At 47.1% G+C, this 19,788-nt stretch overlaps 2 protein-coding genes across 5 annotated transcripts in view; one reads left to right on the top strand and one right to left on the bottom strand.

The window, feature by feature from the left end:
- Positions 1-19,788, top strand: part of UROC1 (urocanate hydratase 1) — a 424,295-nt gene that overhangs the window by 16,022 nt on the left and 388,485 nt on the right. The window lies entirely within an intron of this gene.
- Positions 1-19,788, bottom strand: part of LOC146797419 (netrin-4-like) — a 311,780-nt gene that overhangs the window by 227,294 nt on the left and 64,698 nt on the right. The window contains exon 3 of the mRNA XM_085624438.1: positions 14,436-14,699. Within this exon, the coding sequence (XP_085480564.1) occupies positions 14,436-14,699 (264 nt within the window). The remainder of the gene's footprint in view (positions 1-14,435; positions 14,700-19,788) is intronic.

Raw genomic sequence — 19,788 nt, 5'->3', positions numbered from 1 at the left:
TGCAGTAGATAGAAAATAACTGGACCTGGTGTCTTTTACCCGAGAGAAGCAATAAAGAACTAGGCCTGCTCCCACTTATATCCAGGACAAAGAAGTGGACTCCAGTGGTCAGTTGCTTGAGCTACTGTGTGGCTACAGGAATACAAAAAGCTGAGGGAAGCCTTTTTCTGAGAATGCACAGCTGACCAGTAGAATGTGGGAGAGGATTGGACTTTGCTGTTGGCCTCTGTGTGGTGATCTGGAGACCCGTTCTTTTTTTTAAAAAACAGCTGAGTTCTCTAAGCAACACTGAATGGACATTATCTGATCTATCAGCCAAACCAGTACATAATCCGCAAACATTGTGAGCTTGTATATATCGAGACCCAATCAGATTCCTCCAACTCCCAGGTTGTGTATTCTCTGCACTGAGGGATCCAAACAAAGTGCTAGTAGGAGAGGGGCCCATTCTCAATACTTATTTATTGTGCTTCAAGGGCATTTTTTTTCATCTTTCACTTTGGGACCGATGTAGCAAGCACAAACCATCTTCAGGTATGTGTAGCCGAAGTCATTGCACTCATGGTTTCTCCCAAAATGCACCAGTCTAATTAATCAAAGGTCTTTTCGGCCTCTAGAGAAAAGAGAACAGACTCCCTCGCAAAATCTGGCAGCTGCACCTATTATGCAAATCACTTTATGTTGTCACTGATACTGGAAGGATCACTTTTTAGGTCTCGCCTGGCTATCGCGTAAGCGATCGCACAGCGAGACTTATGTAGGGGCTACAGAAAATGCTCCCAAAGGCTTCCCAGGCGTATTGGGTGGCGGTTACGCGCACAACCACGCGCATTCCATTTGCCACCAGCTACTTCCTGCACGTGCGCCGCCTCACGCATTCAGAGAGATTTAGTAAGGGGCACAAGACCTTAGGAATGCGGTTTATGGCCAGTGCATGTGAGGCATTGAAGCGCGAAGCTGGCTTCAGGCATCGGACTTGAATGCAGCAGACTGCTTTCGCCAGCGTGTGCTGGGCCTCACTTCCTGCATCCTCTCTTACATCAATTAATTTTCGTTATAACTCACACTCCATATGCTCGTTCCCTCCCACCCTTCCTTTGATGTCCGCATTTCTTGTTGTTTACAAACCACACACTGCTGCACGCCACACACTGCTGCACGCCGCACACTGCCGCACGCCGCACACTGCCGCACGCCGCACACTACCGCACGCTACACACTGCTGCATTACACACTGTTGCATTACACCCTGCTGCACGCCGCACACTGCTGCACACCTCACACTACTACACGAAACACTGCTGCACGCCTCACACTGCTGCACGCCTCACACTGCTGCACGCCGCACACTGCTGCACGCGTCACACTGCTGCACGCCTCACACTGCTGCACGCCGCACACTGCTGCACTCCACACACTGCTTTTATGCGAGTTTATGCTACTGACATTGTAAATGACAATGCCTTTTATTTGTTTTAAAACCAAAACATAAATAAAAGGCATTGTAATTTTACAATGCCAATAGCTCAAACTCCTATAAATGCGAGACCTATTGCATTGCAAATGCTTGTTATCATTTATAGCCCTGTTCAAACACACCAAAGTTATGAAGGTAGAATCTTCACGAGTGAGGTATTGTATATGGGAATGTGTTCCATGATTGGGGGTGGATTTAGGAAATAAAGTTTCTGGGGATATTTTGAGCATTAAATACTACTTCTTGAACTGAACCATATGGCAAGAGGGGAACTTGCAGGAAATCACACTTGGCGTTGATGGTGGTTGAATGATGGTTGTAACCAGTTATGCTAGACCATGGGTACTCACCAAAATTTTCCCGGCGAGTGCCACATTAATACCAACAGGGTGGCGGTCAGGGGATGGGGTTCTTGGCAGTAAGATGGGTGTAGAGGCAGTGAAGCATATACATCTAGTGGCTGAAATGCACAATGTGAAACCAGAAAACTTGGGATTAATCCCGGCCTCCGCACTTTACCAAACTGAGTGATCCTGGGCAGTTGTTTTATTGCACTTTCCCTCCTATTTCTTCATTAACACATATAAGTGGACCTCGAAATATAGGACTTCCGGGTGTGTGGTGTACAAAACTTTCTCCTGTGGTTGCTTTAATAAACTATAATCTTGTTCATGTATAATAGGAACACGGACCACCCAAAGTGTGAACATAACAACTAACTTGTATCTTGGTTCAATATTGGCACTCTTGTCAGGGTGGAGGGAAGAACAAATGTTTCTAAATTCATGTTTGAAAACAATCACCTTAAAAAAAGACTTCCTAATGCACTGATATAATTTTATTTACCAAGGTGAAACAATTCTTCATGTTAATGAAATACAACTTTAATTTTTAAGAGATATTATCATATTTTAGCACTTTTGCTGCAAGATGTCTTTTAAAATGAAAGTGTTCCTAAAGTTAAGTGCTGCAGGACAACTTAGTTAAATCCTTTCTTTAACTTCAATAAACTTTTTTTTTAAAATGCTTGCCTGTTTATTTAACATGTTTTATTTACTGTTAATACTGAGTGGAGTAAACAGCAGTCCAGTGCTGCTCTTGACCAAGGGGGTGCATGTAAATGTCGGGAGGGTTGCATGCGCCCACCAGGCCGTACTTTTTGAGGATCACTGTGCTAGACCATACTCCGCTCACAAAGGGGGCTGGCGACAGGTGCTTCAAACAGTTGTCAGTTGGGGAGTATTGTTGACATTGATCATCCCAAGATTCAAGATGGCCGCTGCCACCACAAACTATGATCAGCTCAAGATTCAAGATGGCCGCTGCCACCACAAACTATGACCAGCCCAAGATTCAAGATGGCCACTGCCACCACAAACTATGATCATCCCAAGATTCATGATGGCCACTGCCATCACAAACTATGATCATCCCAAAATATGGCCGCCACCACCACAAACTTAGATCATCCCAAGATTCAAGATGGCTGCTGCCACCACAAACTATGATCATCCCAAGATTCAAGATGGCCACTACCAAACTATGATCACCCCAAGATTCAAGATGGCTGCTGCCAACACAAAACTATGAACGCTGTCCTGCAGCTGCTATGCTTCTGTTTGAAGATCGTGCTTGGCCCTCTCATGCGTCAGGCATTCCCCTCCCAAGCCTGACCACCTCATCCAAATTCCAGAACTCTAGAACTGCTCCTCCTGTAAACAAGACGTGTGCCTGCTTGTTTGTTTACAGTAAATACTGTGTGAAGATGTGTCCTCAAGCGGCTCCAGTCAGCGCAGCAATAATTAATATAGACACTGTGGAAACCACTGCCAGCATTTCTGTTTCATGCCTCTCCAGTTCCTAATTTCCTCCCAGGTGTCGCTGTATTGTCCAGCCTCCCCCAAGCCCCCAACACACTCACCAAAAAACGTGTTAGAGGGAAAAAAAATCCTAGAGACGCAATTAAAAGACTGGATTAAAAAGGCCGCTCGCACTGCCATCGAATGACTTCAAACAATAAGGATCAGAGCGAATTTGGAGCTGTCTCGAAGCATCTCTGATGCAGTGCATCGAGCTGAAGGAGGGACTCTTTTCACACTCCAAAAATCTGCGTTTGAATCGCCGCCGGCGACGCAAGCAGCGCCTGGCAGGGCCGTCCCTCGGAGGCACGGCGGGGATCAGATAGAGGGGAAATATACTTTCGGATTATCAACTGAAGAGCACAAGAGGTTTTTACGGGATATTGGCTTTTTTAGGCTGTGAGCGGAGAGCGGAAACAAGGCCGGGAGCGGCAAGCTGTAGCACGCATGTGCTCATGGAAAGGAGTCTGACCTGAAATGGCTTCTAGGGCCGGAGAGGCCTGTTCTACCAGGCATTTCCCCGATGGGCCGGAGCCATTGGACATTGGTTCTGAAAGCCTAGGTCTGCTCCTGGGTGCCTTTGACACTTTCCCGGCCCCCAGATGTTAATTGCAGCAGGCACAGGAAGGCTTCAAGTGAGAGAAAGAGAGGGAATGAGAGATTGTGAGGGAGCTATCAGGAGGCAGGAGAGAGAGAGAGAGTGGAGTGATGGAGAGAAAGAGAATCGAAAGGTGGAACTAGAGAAAGGAGAGGAAGGAAGTGGGATGGTTTGCGCGTTTTTAGAAGGGCTACTTTTGGTTCCTCAGTCCGGCGCTGATGGCTTCTCAATCTCCGGTGAAGGACACCACAAAACCATGCGACAAGTTCACAAAGAGTGTGCTTGCAGTGCAATGCTTATGAATTGGAGTATTTTTTTATACAGGGCAAACTCGACCCAAAGGTATCAGAGCGCTTTACACCAGCACCAGGTGCTTTACAGACGGACACATTCATTTTGTTAAGCAAAGGGAGATTAAGTCATTTTTCCAGAATCACAGGATGTTGAGCGTTCCTGTTGAGACTCGAACCTGGTTCCCCAGCTTCGAGGTCGACCGCGCTGGCCATTAGGCCAAGCAGCCCCTGCGTCCACCACGCAGTGGTGGCATCACTAATCCTTTATTAGGCACAGGGCAGTGCACGGTGAGACGCAAAGTGGGTAAGAATGGGGCAGGAGAGGCTATTGAGCCTCACTGTGCTCTGTAAAGACCACACTAGAGCACTGTCCGAGCAGTCAGAGTTGCCTTGTTCCAGCACTGAAGCCCTGCCTCTTAAAGGGACAGGCCAAAGGAGGCCAAGAGACGGGGTCTCAGTCCCACAAAAAGTGTTAGACTGTGCAAGGGACGGGGGGGAGCAGGCAGCAGACCCTGCCCTAATACAGCTGAGGGCTTTTTCTGATGCCCATAATATGCCCTTTGTGAATGGATGACTATTCCATGCTTCGCGACTACTGTAGGGTCACAATGCTCTTGTGTTTATGGTGCGATTCGCTAGGAGGAGCCCAATGCTCTTGTGAGCCTCCCCTCCCCTTGCACCTTTCATGGGCTTGCAACGTGTGCATCGGCAACTGCAAACATGACTGTATATTCGTGCAAAGCAAAGATTTTACGTTCGTAAATTTTATAGCGATGTATTGTGTTCTTCAGAGCCACTGATCTATTCTGTTGTGTCAGTGACCAGCTCCAGCCAGCGACTTTCTTCCCCACTCATGCTTCATCTCACTGATCCTCTCTTTAAAATCATAAAAACCACGTGCCATGCTGACCAATCCAGTGCGAGCAGGATCTGAGCATCATCAGCTGCACAACAGACAGGAGATGCAGAGGAGAGAAACGAATGACGGGAGATGATTGTTCAAGACAGTTAGCGAGAGGAAGGACCCATGTGCCACAACGCAGGTGATTGGCTAGAACCTTGAATGACGCAGGAGGTTTAGCTCCAACCTGACAGAAAGGATGTACACTAGTCTAGAGCCGGTCCTCTCCAGTATCAGGCAACCTAGGAGGATACCAGGATACATGACATCAAACGCTGCTGAAGGATGTAATATTACCAATAGCTTCTACCATCAGGGATCAGTTAAGACCATCAAAGCCTGGGATCCGTGTCTCTAGAAGGCCTGATTCTAGGATGCAACAGGGGTTGGAATATGGACTTCACTTTTTCTATAATAGGTAACTGCAGCATTGACCTATAGATGCCTTGGAAGAAAGAACCTAATGGGGACTTCTGTGAAGCTGCTTTAAAGGTTTATGAGCAAATGAGGCATTAATACCTTTACAGAAACAGGCCATTGCTATCACACACAGATATCTGAAGGTTGGGATAGAGTCCAGAGGGGTCTAGACTTCAGGGGCTCCAGCAATGTACCTACTTCAGCAACGTCCCCAATCAGCTCTTTCAGGAGCCAAGATGTACAAAAGACACCTGAGAGGACAGAAACAGGCATGTCCTTCAGGCATTTCTGAGCACGAGCAAAAACGATTGCTGAAGCGAGTTACATATATACTGCTGAAAATGTATATCCTGCAATACCGCTGTTTATAAATGGCTAATGGTGGATGGCCAGGATCTAACTGTGATTGATCGTGCATTTGTTCGTGTACCTTTTGCTGGGACCAGGGACCAGAGATCGATCTAAACCCTGTAGAGGCGAAATGACTAGGAGGTTGGGTTCACCTTATTTTAACTCTTGATGGTCCTTGTGCCAATGATCAGTCCAATGTTGAACCAAAATATGCCTGAAGAGCAGCCTGGCTTCACTGTCAAATGAGACATTCTCCCCTTGTGATACCACAATGAAGGGCAGCAGACACTACTGTGTGCCCCATCAACTCCTGTGTGGCAGGGCACACCCAGCAGACTTTAGCTGCTCTCCGGGCTACCTCAGCCGGCACCCGGGAGCTCTGGAACCTCTAACCCATCCTCAGTTTGAGCCGTCTACTCCAGGTGAGTTTACTCATCAGGGTCCTCGTCGTCTGCTCATGGTGTCATCCAAGGTGTGTCTACCTTAGCGTTCATTCTCGCTGATGCCTTTTCTAAGAAGGGATGTCTGCAAAAACTCTGTCTCCTGCTTAACCACTCTGTATACCATGAATCCTATAGATTTACAATCCTGGTTACTTTCCTCTTGCACTATGTTCTAACTATATCAACTCATCTGTTATATAACTCATATCCCTGTACTGATGCTGTTTCTAAGAGCTGTAAATAACAGGGTTTACAAATGTACAATTTAATGGTACCCAGTGTGCCAAACTTGGACGGATAGGTAAGCTGATGTGGCTTTGCTGAGCTTAAAACCACAGGCATATCGTACTATGTGGATGTCTGAGGCAAGTGTTTATCTCACTGAGCTATCCTGCCAGCTAGTGACCCAACGCAGCATGGCTTTATGCTTCAATTATATCCTTTTGTGCAATCAATACCCTACAATTGGAAATTCCTTGCCCCCGATACATTGTCACCCTGCTTGTTCTCTATTTTACACCCCGTTGTAGGAACTGTACACCCCAACATGAACAGAGTAGGTTAACAGTTTAACGCTGTACCTGGGAAATAGATATAACCATAATATATGCAGCACATTGAAGTCCTCGTCAGGGCTAGTAAGCACTATATAAATGCAATACAATACAATACATACCTACTTGTTGGCTAACTGAAAAGTCTATCAACAGCAGCATTTACATGGTACAAAACAACTGTAGCTCGTGCCAGGTGCCACATAACTACCATGCCAATACTACCACCGGAAGCTTTGAAATTCCACAGTTTTTAAGTGTCCCCTGTCTCCTGAAACTCTTTTACACGCTTGGGATCCGGAAGATCATTTTCATACACGGGTATTTATCATAAAGGTCATTTAGAGGTCGCAATTTCCTGACCACATTGCAGTCAGCTCTTCCTTTAAGACCTAGGGGCCAGGTTACAAAGTTTTTGCGCATCTAATTGCGAATATCCACGTTCTCAAATTTAGTGTAATTTTTGAAGTACAAAATGCACTTTCAAAAGCAGGAATTCTGCCACTGTGGTGGATTATTTTCAAGTATCTAAAAGTTCAGGTTTTAGTAAGGTTGCGTTGCAGGCAGATGCGCCTGCTAAGCACATTGAACACCCCAAACCAGTGCTTAATTTGAGCCGGTGGTTTCCGATGCTCGACACGGCACTTAATTGCTAACACTGGCATTTTTGACAGTCTGTCACATGGTGGAGCTGTTTGTTTTATTCAGTGATGAGCGTAACAGTTGTTTATTAATTCAATATACAAAAACATAACTAATACCAACCACCCAAGCCATTCTTATAGCTTTGGGGGCCTGGAATAGTCTGAAGTGCCACACGTGTATGAGTGTGATGGGTGGTAGCTGTGTTTGTACTGTCATTGGCACCGCTGGCAATAGGTGGTGCAAGCTGCAGTGAGCTCCTGGCAAGGGCCCTTGCACTTATATTTTTTTCAAATTATGCACTGCCCCAAACTAGGAAGTTTGTGGCTGTTCATTGAAGTTTTCCAGTTTCTTTCCCTACCCTCGAAACACACACAAAGCATGTCCAGCCTTTCCAAAGTGGGGGAAAACCCCATTTTGATCAGGTGCAGGGAATGGGTTAGACGTTAAACGTGGAAATGCAGGTGATCTGTTCACTCATGTGTTCCCACCTTTGTTCCCTTCTCGTTCTGCTTTCCATAATCTGGTTTCACCCGCAAATTAAAATTCAGGGTACAGCGCCTCATATTTGAGATGATTCAGTTACAAAGCGCTACTGTAAAGCGCTATATTCTTTCTTGGGGTCAGGGCCGTGCTAAATCAAATGCCTGAACTAAAAAATACATTTCCTTCTCGGCGGGCCTTGTCTTTCAGGTGGATTTTGAAACCCGGTGACCTCTGACCTCATAAACCGAGCCTCTTCAGACCATGAGAACCAGATAGTGGTGTGATCATTGGCTGTCCCGATCTGCACGACCAGATTCTGGTCTAAAGTGGTAACCATGGATGATCCAATACTATTTGAGAAGAGTCCAAGCTCTGCAGGCTGATGCTGAAGCAAGGCAGGGGGCCTTGTGAAAAAGTGTAGAATCACATGGGGGGGGGGCATGTGTCCGGCTGCATCTATAAGTGCAGACATGGACCAGAGGCAGATCTAATGAAGTACCCGGGTGCCTTCAAGATTCATTGCATGCAAGCTGTAGGACAGGGCGTCCACATGCATGAGGAGAAGCAGAGCTTAACTTGTAAAAAAATATTATAATAAGTGCAGGTGCCCCCCCAAAAATATAAGTGCAGGGGACCCAATTTTCCTAGGGACACCTCTGCCTGAGTTGCTGGATACCAGGGTTGATGCATACAAAGCTGCATGGTCTTGATTCCACATCCTGCCTCTTCCTTCACCCGCCCTACATGTCCTGGATTTCAATCTTACATACTCTTTTTTCAGCATCGCTAACTCTTTCCCTATCTTCCTCTTCCTTATTCTTTCTCCATCTTCTTCATTTCTCTCACTTGCTCTAGGTTAATGCCTGACTAAGGGCCTGATGGCGAGATTGGCGGACAGGGCTACTCCAACACAAACGTGACGGATATCCCGTCTGCCAAATTACAATTCCATTATATCCTATGTCACTTGCAATACAGCGAATGGAATATCCGTCACGTGTGTGACAGAGTATCCCATCCGCTAATCAGCCCCTAAGTTACTTTGAGAATGGGAGCTGCATCTTTGTTCTAGAGGGGCTCAAGAGATTGCTATATTTTGGGCGTCCATGGTTGTATGGCGCTTACTTTGGACTTCCTTCCTATGGTTCTGGGTGTACTATAATTTGATTGTATATGTTATTTGGTAGTGAATGGTTGTGGAAGGTTAGTAGACAGTTGTTTACTTTTTAGTTTAGCAGTAACTTGTGTAGACTGATGTGATAGTAAAATGACTTTATTTCAACACCACGCGAGGATGGCTGAAGGCAGAGGCTTTCTGATGAAACTGACGGGTGCAGCGCCGCGCCCTGGCTGCGTCCTGGTCAGATCAGGGCAAGAGACCAAACATTTCTTGTAAACTCATCCTGTCCTACTTCTCTCCGCTAATCATCAACAACAAACGCAATCATGCTTAGGAATGGATCTAAATTGGTTTTAATTGGCTTAGCTCTAACGTCCAAAACCCGCAAGTGAGAAGGAAGTTCATCCAGGGACAGCCCTGCCTTTGTTTTCCGAGCCCTTTTAATGAATATGATTCATCACAGAAGAGGCATCCAGGCCAACTGACAGAGCAGACGAAGGCATGACTACAGCACCTCAACTTAAAACGGGGTGTAGTTTGCAGAGAAAGCACCAAAGAGAACAAGGGCACATGGCCCTGTGGGTTTGCAGCATCAGGCACACAGCATCAGCATCAGATGGAAAAACCTGCTGCCAGATGTGCATGTTTTATAAACCATGTGCCCTTTAGTGAATTATGTCCTCAGGGACAAGATGTCTGGCAAGGTCGGCTAACGTGCACGAATTTCGACCTAAGACCAATCTTCTTGACCCAAGAGGAAATGGTACTTTTCTGTGATCAGGATGGACACCGTGTCAGAAGTATCTTAATGTGGGAGCATCCAATGGTTGCCCAAGGCTAGCAGAAGATGCAGAGGGTAACAAGGGAGAGTCATCAGTACCTGTTATGATGTCAAAGGAGGCAATGATCCTCAAACAGAGGTAAAAGGGGCACACTGAGTATGGACCCTATTTCTAGGATATTCTTCAGAACTTAGAATTTGTCATCCATAAGAAAGGTCACAGAGGGAACATTTTTGGATCAGCAAGGTGAATGAAACAATCATTGGCATAGCCAATAGGTCTCGCCTTTGGGACCTTATAAGTGTTTAGCCATGCAACACTTGATGTTGTTGCACCAAGGATATTGTGCTGGATAACTAAACACTTATACGGTCCCAAAGGCGATACCTATTGGCTATGCCAATGCTTTTTATTCCTGTGAGTGGTGGTGTAGGCCGGGCCAGTGCACTGCTTTGCCCGGGGGCCCATAATGCTGTTAAGACGGTTGTGCAGCTAAGCTGTACCCGGAGTCAGTGGTACAGTGCGCATTTGTAACACATTGTAATATTAGCAAAGATCTACGGTGCATGCGTGGCGGAAACGCTGAGGGGGTGACTTACACCGTAACTGGGTTAACAAATGTATTTTGGAATTAATGTGGAGTTTAAGATACTTGGCAAGCCTCTGTGCTGAAAAGACACGATGCGTCCATGGCACGCGACCCCCAAGAAATGCATCTTCCAAGCCAGCATGGAGAACAGCCTCAGTTGTACACACCTCGGAGTCATTGCATTTCCCAGAAGGTACCAAGAAAAGCCCCGTAGGGAGCACGCAATCTCCGTGGAGCACGCAAGCTGGGGCCCCGTTCACTAGCATACGGACTATCTGAAGATTACTGGCCTGCCAGGGCCCTGGCGAACAGTGATAGATGGATTCACCCTTCAGGATGTGATGAGGGGCCCTCTGTCCCATATCTTAGAAACATTTATCGGTTCTGGGCTGAATGGGGGCCTACCGAAGGCCTGGAGGGCCCACGGAAGAGTTAGTCCCCCCACCTCCCCCCTGCGCCTCAGGGGCCTACGCTACACCCCTGAGACCTGCCACGGAGGAGCACCCATTTCTAAGGCTTTTCCAAATGGAACTCCATGCCCCAGGACACCGAGGTGTCATACTGAGCCACCTTCAGGGTTTTTCACTGGCACGAGGTGTCACCCAGGGTGGGAAGGGGGAATGTCCCTCCCAGCACACCGTAGACATGGCTGAACATCTGGTGGCCGGGGCGCGTGCCGACAACAACAACGCTGTCCACGACGTCTTGCATGTCCTCCAATGCGATGGTGAACTGGGCAAGCGTCTTCACCATCTGCAGCATGCGGTGACCTGGCGTGCCCGTCAGATGACAGCAAATCACGGGGGCAGGAAAGGAACAAACTACCAGGACTTCCCCAGTGGGAAACCAGGGGAAAGCGAGGGCCAGCTTCTCTTCCTCCACTGCCCCTCCCTTCTTCGACCGTCCTCTTCCACAGTAATGCAATCACTCCCTCTGTTCTAGGAGGTGTTATTATTTTCACAGACATTCAGCAGGCATAAGCAATCGCCACCGGATCAGGGAGGCTTCGCGAGGGCTGCTGCCTTCCTTGGGCACATCAGGAGAGTCACACACAACAGGACCCAGGTGGTGTGGAAAATGACACGGTAGTCAGGCGAGTGTGGGAGGCAGCGGAGAACCGTGGTGCACATGGTGTGCACATGGAGACGTGCAATTGGTTAGATGAGCAGGCGCTGGTGGTTTGGCGCCACAACGCTTCGACTTAGCCGTGCCCAGAGCAGGGCTTCCCCAGTGTGACAGCGCGCGCCGCCAGCAGCAGCTGAGAGGTTTACTCGAGGGTTCACCTCCCCAGCAGAGGTGAGGGCCCAGCGTGTGCCAAAAGGTTTCTGTGCCCCACTGTGTGGGAGTCGGTGGACCCACCCCCCTGTCAGATTGTGAATGTCACTGCAGCGAGTTACTCACTAGCGTTGGTGCCACAGTCTTGGGTTCGAGTCCCACCTCAGGAACTCAATGCTGTGTAGAGAATGTCGTGGTTTAGAATACCTGCTACTGCATTGTTATCCCACTGACTTACAATTATGAAGATATTTCTGTAAAAATAGAAAAAAAGAAAATCTTAGCTTTTATATAGATCCACTGGTAAGCATATTGCTTCCAACTACAAAATGCTTCTCAGTGAAATGAACAAAGTATCAAGCTATTAGTGTCTATTTCAATATTTATCCGCAAGAGCGAGAGTATCGGATGCATTCGCCAACTAAACCCACCTCATTCCACCGCTGTAGAGGGATTCGCCAGAACCAGTCGCAGATATTCAGAACAAGCACGCCCGCCTCGCGGAAGTAGGGGGTGGGGGGGGAGGGCGGCCGAGAGCAGGCAGCGTTTCCCTTGCGGGAGCGAGCAGCGCCAGCAGAGATAATTGATAACACATGGTGAAAAAGTTCGCTCCCACAAGGGAATCGCCAGATGTTCACGCCATTGGAAGCAATGCAACACGTGCACGTTTTTGCCCGCAAAGCTGTGCCGATGACTAAAGGTCTTTTTCCTATGTAGCGCATGCGCACTGCATAGGCGAGACCTAAAAAGGAAGGAAAGAGCAAGATGCCAGGGTATGCAAAAGCAAAGGTTCAAAACCCTGGTAGTTGGTCTTCTTTCATACTTTTCCAATGCAGCACACAGATTCCGCTCCTGATTGAGCTGGATTGTAATAGTTTCAGTGGCCATCTTAGAATTGTATATTCAAAAGCTGACAATAGGCTGTGGTAGCCATACTGGTGGAGGATTCTCAGGAGGAAGTTAAACACCAAGGGGCATATTATCAAGGACGGCGTTAAAATTATTACCGCTTTAGCGGCAGGAAACTGCCGCTAAAAGCGGCGATAATGGGCTTGATAACATGCCGCAGAGAATTCCAATAGAAGCCCATGTTCTGGTGTGAACAAGGGCTTCTATTGCAATTCTCTGCAACATATTATTAAGCCCATTATCGCCCCTTTAGCGGCAGTTTCCTGCCGCTAAAGTGGCGATAATTTTAACGCCGTCCTTGATAATATGCCCCTAAGCTCCTTTAATCTAGCGGGTGGTGTAGTGCTTCCACTGTTGCCACAGGACATGAGGCCAGGCAGCCCATTTGTACTGTTAGGTGTGGAAATCGATGAGGTGAGTGAGCATGGTGCACCCTACGTAGTAGAATAAGTTGTGCCATTGATTGCACTGGGAAGGTTGAGAGCTAGCACACAAACTTGTGGAAGGCTTCGGGCATCGTGAGGAGGGTTGGGAGCGGGTACAAGACACAGCGGAGGTCCCTGTGGGAATGGCACATTCTCTCCAATATTTCCTTTCACACTTTGAATTTAGTTTCAATAATATATGACGTTGCCTTTACATAACCATAAAATAGGAAAACGTATTAGTACATATGAAGACGTACACCTTCACCATATATCTAGTGGTCACATCCTTTCCTTTGGAACCACATTCAGGTATTTTACACAGTGATCTAAAAAAGGAAGTTACTTATAAACATGTTTCCTTCTCACCACAGTCACAGAGCCTCAGTAGATTCACAACCTACGTGGTATCAAACCAGCCCCCAAGAAGCATATTAAGGGCAGAGTAGAAGGCAGCGAGTAGTGTTTTTACCTGCTTCAAGGCACTTGTGAAGGATTGATTACTTTCCACATCACATCACTTTCCATGTGCTCTCTGTCTCCCGTAAAGATACCTGTCCCAGGAGGAGTATGGTGTAAACCCTATGCAGTTACTACGAGCTATAGTCCAACAAGCATTCTCCTATTTCTCTGCCACCTTTTACATGCAGGTAACACCAATACCTCTGAACATTAGGAATGCCACATCTAGTTCAGAAAAGAGCAGAATACATATTTATTCAATCAAATTCTCACCAGTCATCGGTACCTTCCTACCAACCACCCTGCTCCAAAACAGCTCCACTTCCTCGTGCTAGGTTCACATTATAGAAATGCCACATACATACATATACACATAGCCGTCTCTTCTACCCACTGCCCTTCCCAACTAAAATATCTCCAATGATCTGTCAACCATCCTCGTTGTCCAGCTCGCCTCTGTTTCCCAGATAGGTGTGAAGAGTATCAATAGGGGCAACGCAACAGTGACGCAAGATTGAGGTCGGTGGGTATTTGAGCAGAACAGAAGCAGTGGGTTCAAGCTGTGGGTGAAGACAAACTGATGACAGAGTGTAGAAAATGTGATCTTCTTACCAATTTATATTCCTAGATTGGAAACAAATATGTTGCAAAATTTCCAACATTTTGAGACTTTACACATATTTCTGATGGAATAGTCTTTCTACCCTTTTTACATCTGTGGCTAGGAATGTCCTCAAATATAAACATGAACTTCATATAAAGGCAGTTAATCTACCCTTTACCAAACTCTTGTTTGCACAATTCTACAGATGGTGGCACCATCCTGTAAGCGCCATTGAATTTACTCACCATGTTCTCTGATGCCCCTGTCCCATTGACATGTTGGCACTCTTCGGCGTGCCCATTGCAGAAGCAGCTCCCACGGGCGATGAGGTCATAGATGGCAAAGTGGGCAAATCTTTGAGGCTTTTCCAGCAGCCCCATGCTCTGGCATAGGCAGTTCTGCCTTTTTAGCAGCTGCAGCCTCAAGTTGGTCAGTTTCAGGAGGTCCTGGGCTTCGGGACCATATGGATCAGAGATTCTATTGGACGGTGTCAACGCCCGATAGATAACCTGTGATAGGAGGATAGCAACAGGCCTTTAGATGCCAGCATCAGCAATTTAGACTATTATACACATGGTTACTGTGACATCAGGAATCTCTACATATATGGTAAGACTGCTTCCTTTTTGTATTTTCTTCACATTCTTCAAACCATCCTTAATAAGGCTACCTATGCATGATAGACATTTACATATGATGAATTTCGTTGGACATTATTTGCACATTTGATCGACTGTCTGAAGTTTTTCTAAAAGAAATCACCTAACGATCTCATCCCTGATTTGCACATTTGGTCCTTACCTAATTAAAACATTTTTTGCTAGATTTATATACTGTTTATGTTTTATGATTAACAGCTTCTCATGTGAAAGCAATGAAACAAGTATAGACTTTGAAAACGTTTTTAAGTCTCTATTTAAACATCTATTATCTTAACTCACAAAAAAACGGACAACCAAATATTGAAATGGACCCTTTTGAATAACCAAAATTACTTTTTAATACATAAAATATTAATCTCTGAAATTAATCTCTGAAATGTTAAAACTTTTTTAAATCTCAAAAGTTTATTTTATATTGAATAACCAAAATTACTTCTTAATACATACAATATTAATCTCCGAAATTAATTCCTGACATTGCAAAACTTTTTTAAATCTCAAAAGTTTATTTTATATTGAATGACCAAAATTACTTCTTAACACATAAAATATTAATCTCTGAAATTTTTAAACTTTTTTAAATCTGAAAAGTTTATTTTATATTGAATAACCAAAATTACTTCTTAATACATTAGGTATTCATCTCTGAAATTTGAAAACTTTTTTAACTCTCAAAAGTTTATTTTATATTAAATGGCTGTGAATTATGCAAAGGGTATTGCCTCTTTTTATTAAGCGTTATGCTTTAGAATATATGATGAGTTATTTTCTTAATGTGATAGGTGTAATGGCCACAGCAATTGCGGGCATAAACCACAGATACGTCCTCCCGCGACTTGCATTTAAAAGGAGCAGGTCCCTTTCATGCACCCTCCTAATAGCCATTCAGAAAGGGTTGCAGAACTCCTCCTGCAAGTCAGAAATACTTCTGAACCGCAGAAGGGATTTTGTACTTTGTAAAACACTGTTCTGCAGTTGCGAACCCGGTGATTTTGCAAATCTCAGGGTTTGTGACCACAAAACAGTACCACACATCATAACATATGTCTAATATATTCAGCCCTTGATGCATACATTAATTACAGAATTATGGGCCTGATTTAGAGTGTGAAGGTGCAGCAGACATCTCTTGCATTGGCAGTAACCTCTGGCATGGCAGTTTCTATCAATGCATTGAAAGTTTGACAGACCGCTCAGTCAACATGACAGATTAGTACGGAAAACTTTCAATTGTTTTTTTTATTTTCAAAAACAAAATCCCAAAGGAGGCTTTTGTTTTTGAAAAAAAACATCAATGACCCCCCTCGTCATAGGATTTTCTCTAATGGCATTGGGGGTCATTTTGCAGTTTTCACTGTCCCGTACAGTCGGACAGTGAAACCTTGCCATTTGTCAGCCCAATGTAAATAGGGTTAGCGGACAAACGGCAAAGCATCAGACCGCCGTGACTCTGTAGGGTCGTCGGAGATGTATGTTGGCGGCGGAGAAAGAGTAGCCTCCGTCATTGATATGCAGAAGGTTCACCCGACTCCTAATGAGACGGGTGGACCATCAGTTGACGAAGTGGGTACCCTGTTGCCTTTGCGACCGATTACTAAGGGTGGGCGTAATTTGCATAAGGAGTCTACGTGGAGAGGCACGGAGATGGAACCAATCTCTGCACTCTCCGCATAGCTCCGTTCCGCGCCGCCAGCCTCCCACCCCCTCCCGCCCGCAGTATTAAAAAACTTTAAAAAACATTATAAATAACATTTTAAATAACCTTACCTTATTGGTGGCGTCCCCGGGCTTTCCTCTGTCTCCATCGCGTCTTCTTCTGGGAACTGCGCAGACGAAGGGAAACCCGGGGACGCCGCCGATAAGGTAAGGTTATTTAAAACGTTATTTATAATGTTTTTTAAAGTGTTAATACTGCGGGCGGGAGGCGGGTGGGAGGCCAACTCCATTCCGCCCAAGTGTGCGGAGATTTGCCTTGTTTCTCCGCCTACATCGCGGAAGGCATAAGGGGCAAATCTCCGCACATTCCGTGGGCGGAACTGAGTTGTCCGCCTACCCCTACAAATTACCCTCTCCGCCAAACTCTGATTTGAGCCCTATATCTCAGACTGAATTCCAACTGACACCTTAATTGAGCATAAAACCTGTGCAGTTTCATTTGTTGTACTCATCTCCATAGCCACATTTGGGAAGCGTATTGTTGTGTTTGCTTTCCTACAAGCAATATTAAACGAATTCTATTCACTTTCAGAATCCCCATCTGTGTTCGAAAGTACCAGCAGTTCTTATTCACAGGTCGGACTCCTTGCTGTGCCTAACACCACTCATTGTGTTTTCCCTTTGATGACAAGAGTGGCAGAAAGTGTAGTGGCGGACTCAGGTTAGAGTCGAAGGGATAGCTCAGCCAGCAGAGCGGTCGACACTGCAACACGCAGCGATCGGAAGGTTACAAGTCTGTATCCCGCAGCCTTCCATCCTCCTGGTGGCAGGGCTGGACTGGCCGTAGCGGGCACCGGGCAATCCCCCGGTGCACCGCACGGGTGGGGGCCGGTTTTGGCCCCTGGGGGCCGTTTTTTATACAGGGCCGTTTTTGCAGCACAGCTGCAAAATCGGCCCTGTAACAAAATCGGCCGAAAACCGGCCCTAGCGAAGAGCTCGGCATCACCCCCAACCCCCGGGGGGCGGCCGAGCACTTTGCCAGGGCCGGTTTTGGTTCCCAGTCCGGCCCTGCCTGGTGGGCAGTAAATTATATACCATGAGTGGACGATAAGTTATTATTATTGATGTGGCAGGGTGCTCCTACCAATCTGTGCTATTTCACTGTGCAGGGGAGAAGAGCAGAGCATGAAGCAGCCTGTAACCTTGAGTAGGAGCAGGCCACGTGATTGAATACAGGATGTTTTACTTGTAATCTACCTGAAGAGTTCCAACCATCTCCCAGCAGGGTTCTCCTTCCACCCACAAACATATAACTGTGCAGAAAGTGCCTTCCCCCGCCTCCGTGATGTGAAAATAAACATGTTCAGGGCATGGCCCATGTAGTGCAGAGCGCGGCTCAAGAAGTGCATTGCTCATGAAGTCCAGAGCATGGCTCAGGAAGTGCAGAGCGTGGCTCAAGAAGTGCATGGCTACGGGAGTGCAGAGCATGGCTCAAGAAGTGCATGGCTACGGGAGTGCAGAGCATGCTCAATGAGTGCAGAGCATGGCTCAAGGAGTGCAAGGCTACGCGGGTGCTGAGCATGGCTCAAGAAGTGCATGGCTACGGGAGTGCAGAGCATGCTCAATGAGGGCAGAGCATGGCTCAAGAAGTGCATGGCTACGGGAGTGCAGAGCATGGCTCAAGAAGTGCATGGCTACGGGAGTGCAGAGCATGCTCAATGAGTGCAGAGCATGACTCAAGGAGTGCAAGGCTACGTGAGTGCTGAGCATGGCTCAAGAAGTGCATGGCTACGGGAGTGGAGAGCATGCTCAATAAGTTCAGAGCATGGCTCAAGAAGTGCATGGCTACGGGAGTGCAGAGCATGGCTCAAGAAGTGCATTGCTACGGGAGTGCAGAGCATGCTCAATGAGTGCAGAGCATGGCTCAAGAAGTGCAAGGCTACGCGAGTGCTGAGGATGGGTCAAGAAGTGCAAGGCTACGTGAGTGCTGAGCATAGCTCAAGAAGTGCATGGATCAGGGAGTGCAGAACATGGCTCAAGAAGTGCATGGCTACGGGAGTGCAGAGCATGCTCAATGAGTGCAGAGCATGGTTCAAGAAGTGCAGAGCATGGCTCAAGAAGTGCAGAGCATGGCTCAGGGAGTGCGGAGCATGGCTTAAGAAGTGCATGGATCAGGGAGTGGAGAGCATGCTCAATGAGTGCAGAGCATGGTTCAAGCAGTGCAGAGCATGGCTCAAGAAGTACAGAGCAGGGCTCAGGGAGTGCGGAGCAAGGCTCAAGAAGTGCCTGGATCAGGGAGTGGAGAGCATGCTCAATGAGTGCAGAGCATGGCTCTAGAAGTGCATGGCTACGGGAGTGCAGAGCATGCTCAATGAGTGCAGAGCATGGCTCAAGAAGTGCAGATCATGGCTCAATGAGAGCAGAGCATGGTTCAAGAAGTGCAGAGCATGGTTCAAGAAGTGCAGAGCATGGCTCAAGAAGTGCAGGGCGTGGCTCAATGAGTGCAGAGCATGGTCAGGGAGTGCAGAGCATGGCTCAGGGAATGCAGAGGATGGCTCAGGGAGAGCAGAGCATGGCTCAAGGAGTGCAGAGCATGGCTCAGGGAGTGCAGAGCATGGCTCAGGTAGTGCGGAGCATGGCTCAGGGAGTGCAGAGCATGGATAAAGAAGTGCATGGCTACGCGAGTGCTGAGCATGGCTCAAGAAGTGCATGGATCAGGGATTGGAGAGCATGCTCAATGAGTGCATGGTTCAAGAAGTGCAGGGCATGGCTCAATGAGTGCAAAGCATGGTTCAAGCATTGCAGGGCATGGCTCAATGAGTGCAGAGGATGGCTCAAGAAGTGCAGAGCATGGCTCAGGGAGTGCGGAGCATGGCTCAGGGAGTGCGGAGCATGGCTCAGGGAGTGCAGAGCATGGCTCAGTGAGTGCAGAGAATGGCTCAAGAAGTTCAGAGGGTCACTCAAGAAGTGCAGAGCATGGCTCAAGAAGTTCAGAGCATGACTCAAGAAGTGCCGAGCATGGCTCATGAAGTGCAGAGCATGGTTCAGGAAGTGCAGAGCATGGCTCAGGAGGTGCAGAGATAGGTTCAAGACGTGCAGAAAATGGCTCAAGAAGTGCAGAGCACGGCTGAAGAAGTGCAGGGCATGGCTCAAGAATGGCAAAGCAAGGTTCAAGAAGTGCAGGGCATGGCTCAAGAATGGCAAAGCATGGTTCAAGAAGTGCAGGGCATGGCTCAAGAAGTGTAGAGCATGGCTGAAGAAGTGCAGGGCATGGCTCAAG

This window comes from Triturus cristatus, chromosome 9, assembly GCF_964204655.1.
Source record: "Triturus cristatus chromosome 9, aTriCri1.1, whole genome shotgun sequence".
Lineage (NCBI taxonomy): Eukaryota > Metazoa > Chordata > Amphibia > Caudata > Salamandridae > Triturus > Triturus cristatus.
Note: the sequence above shows the minus strand (reverse complement) of the source record. Positions and strands in the feature narration are given on the sequence as shown.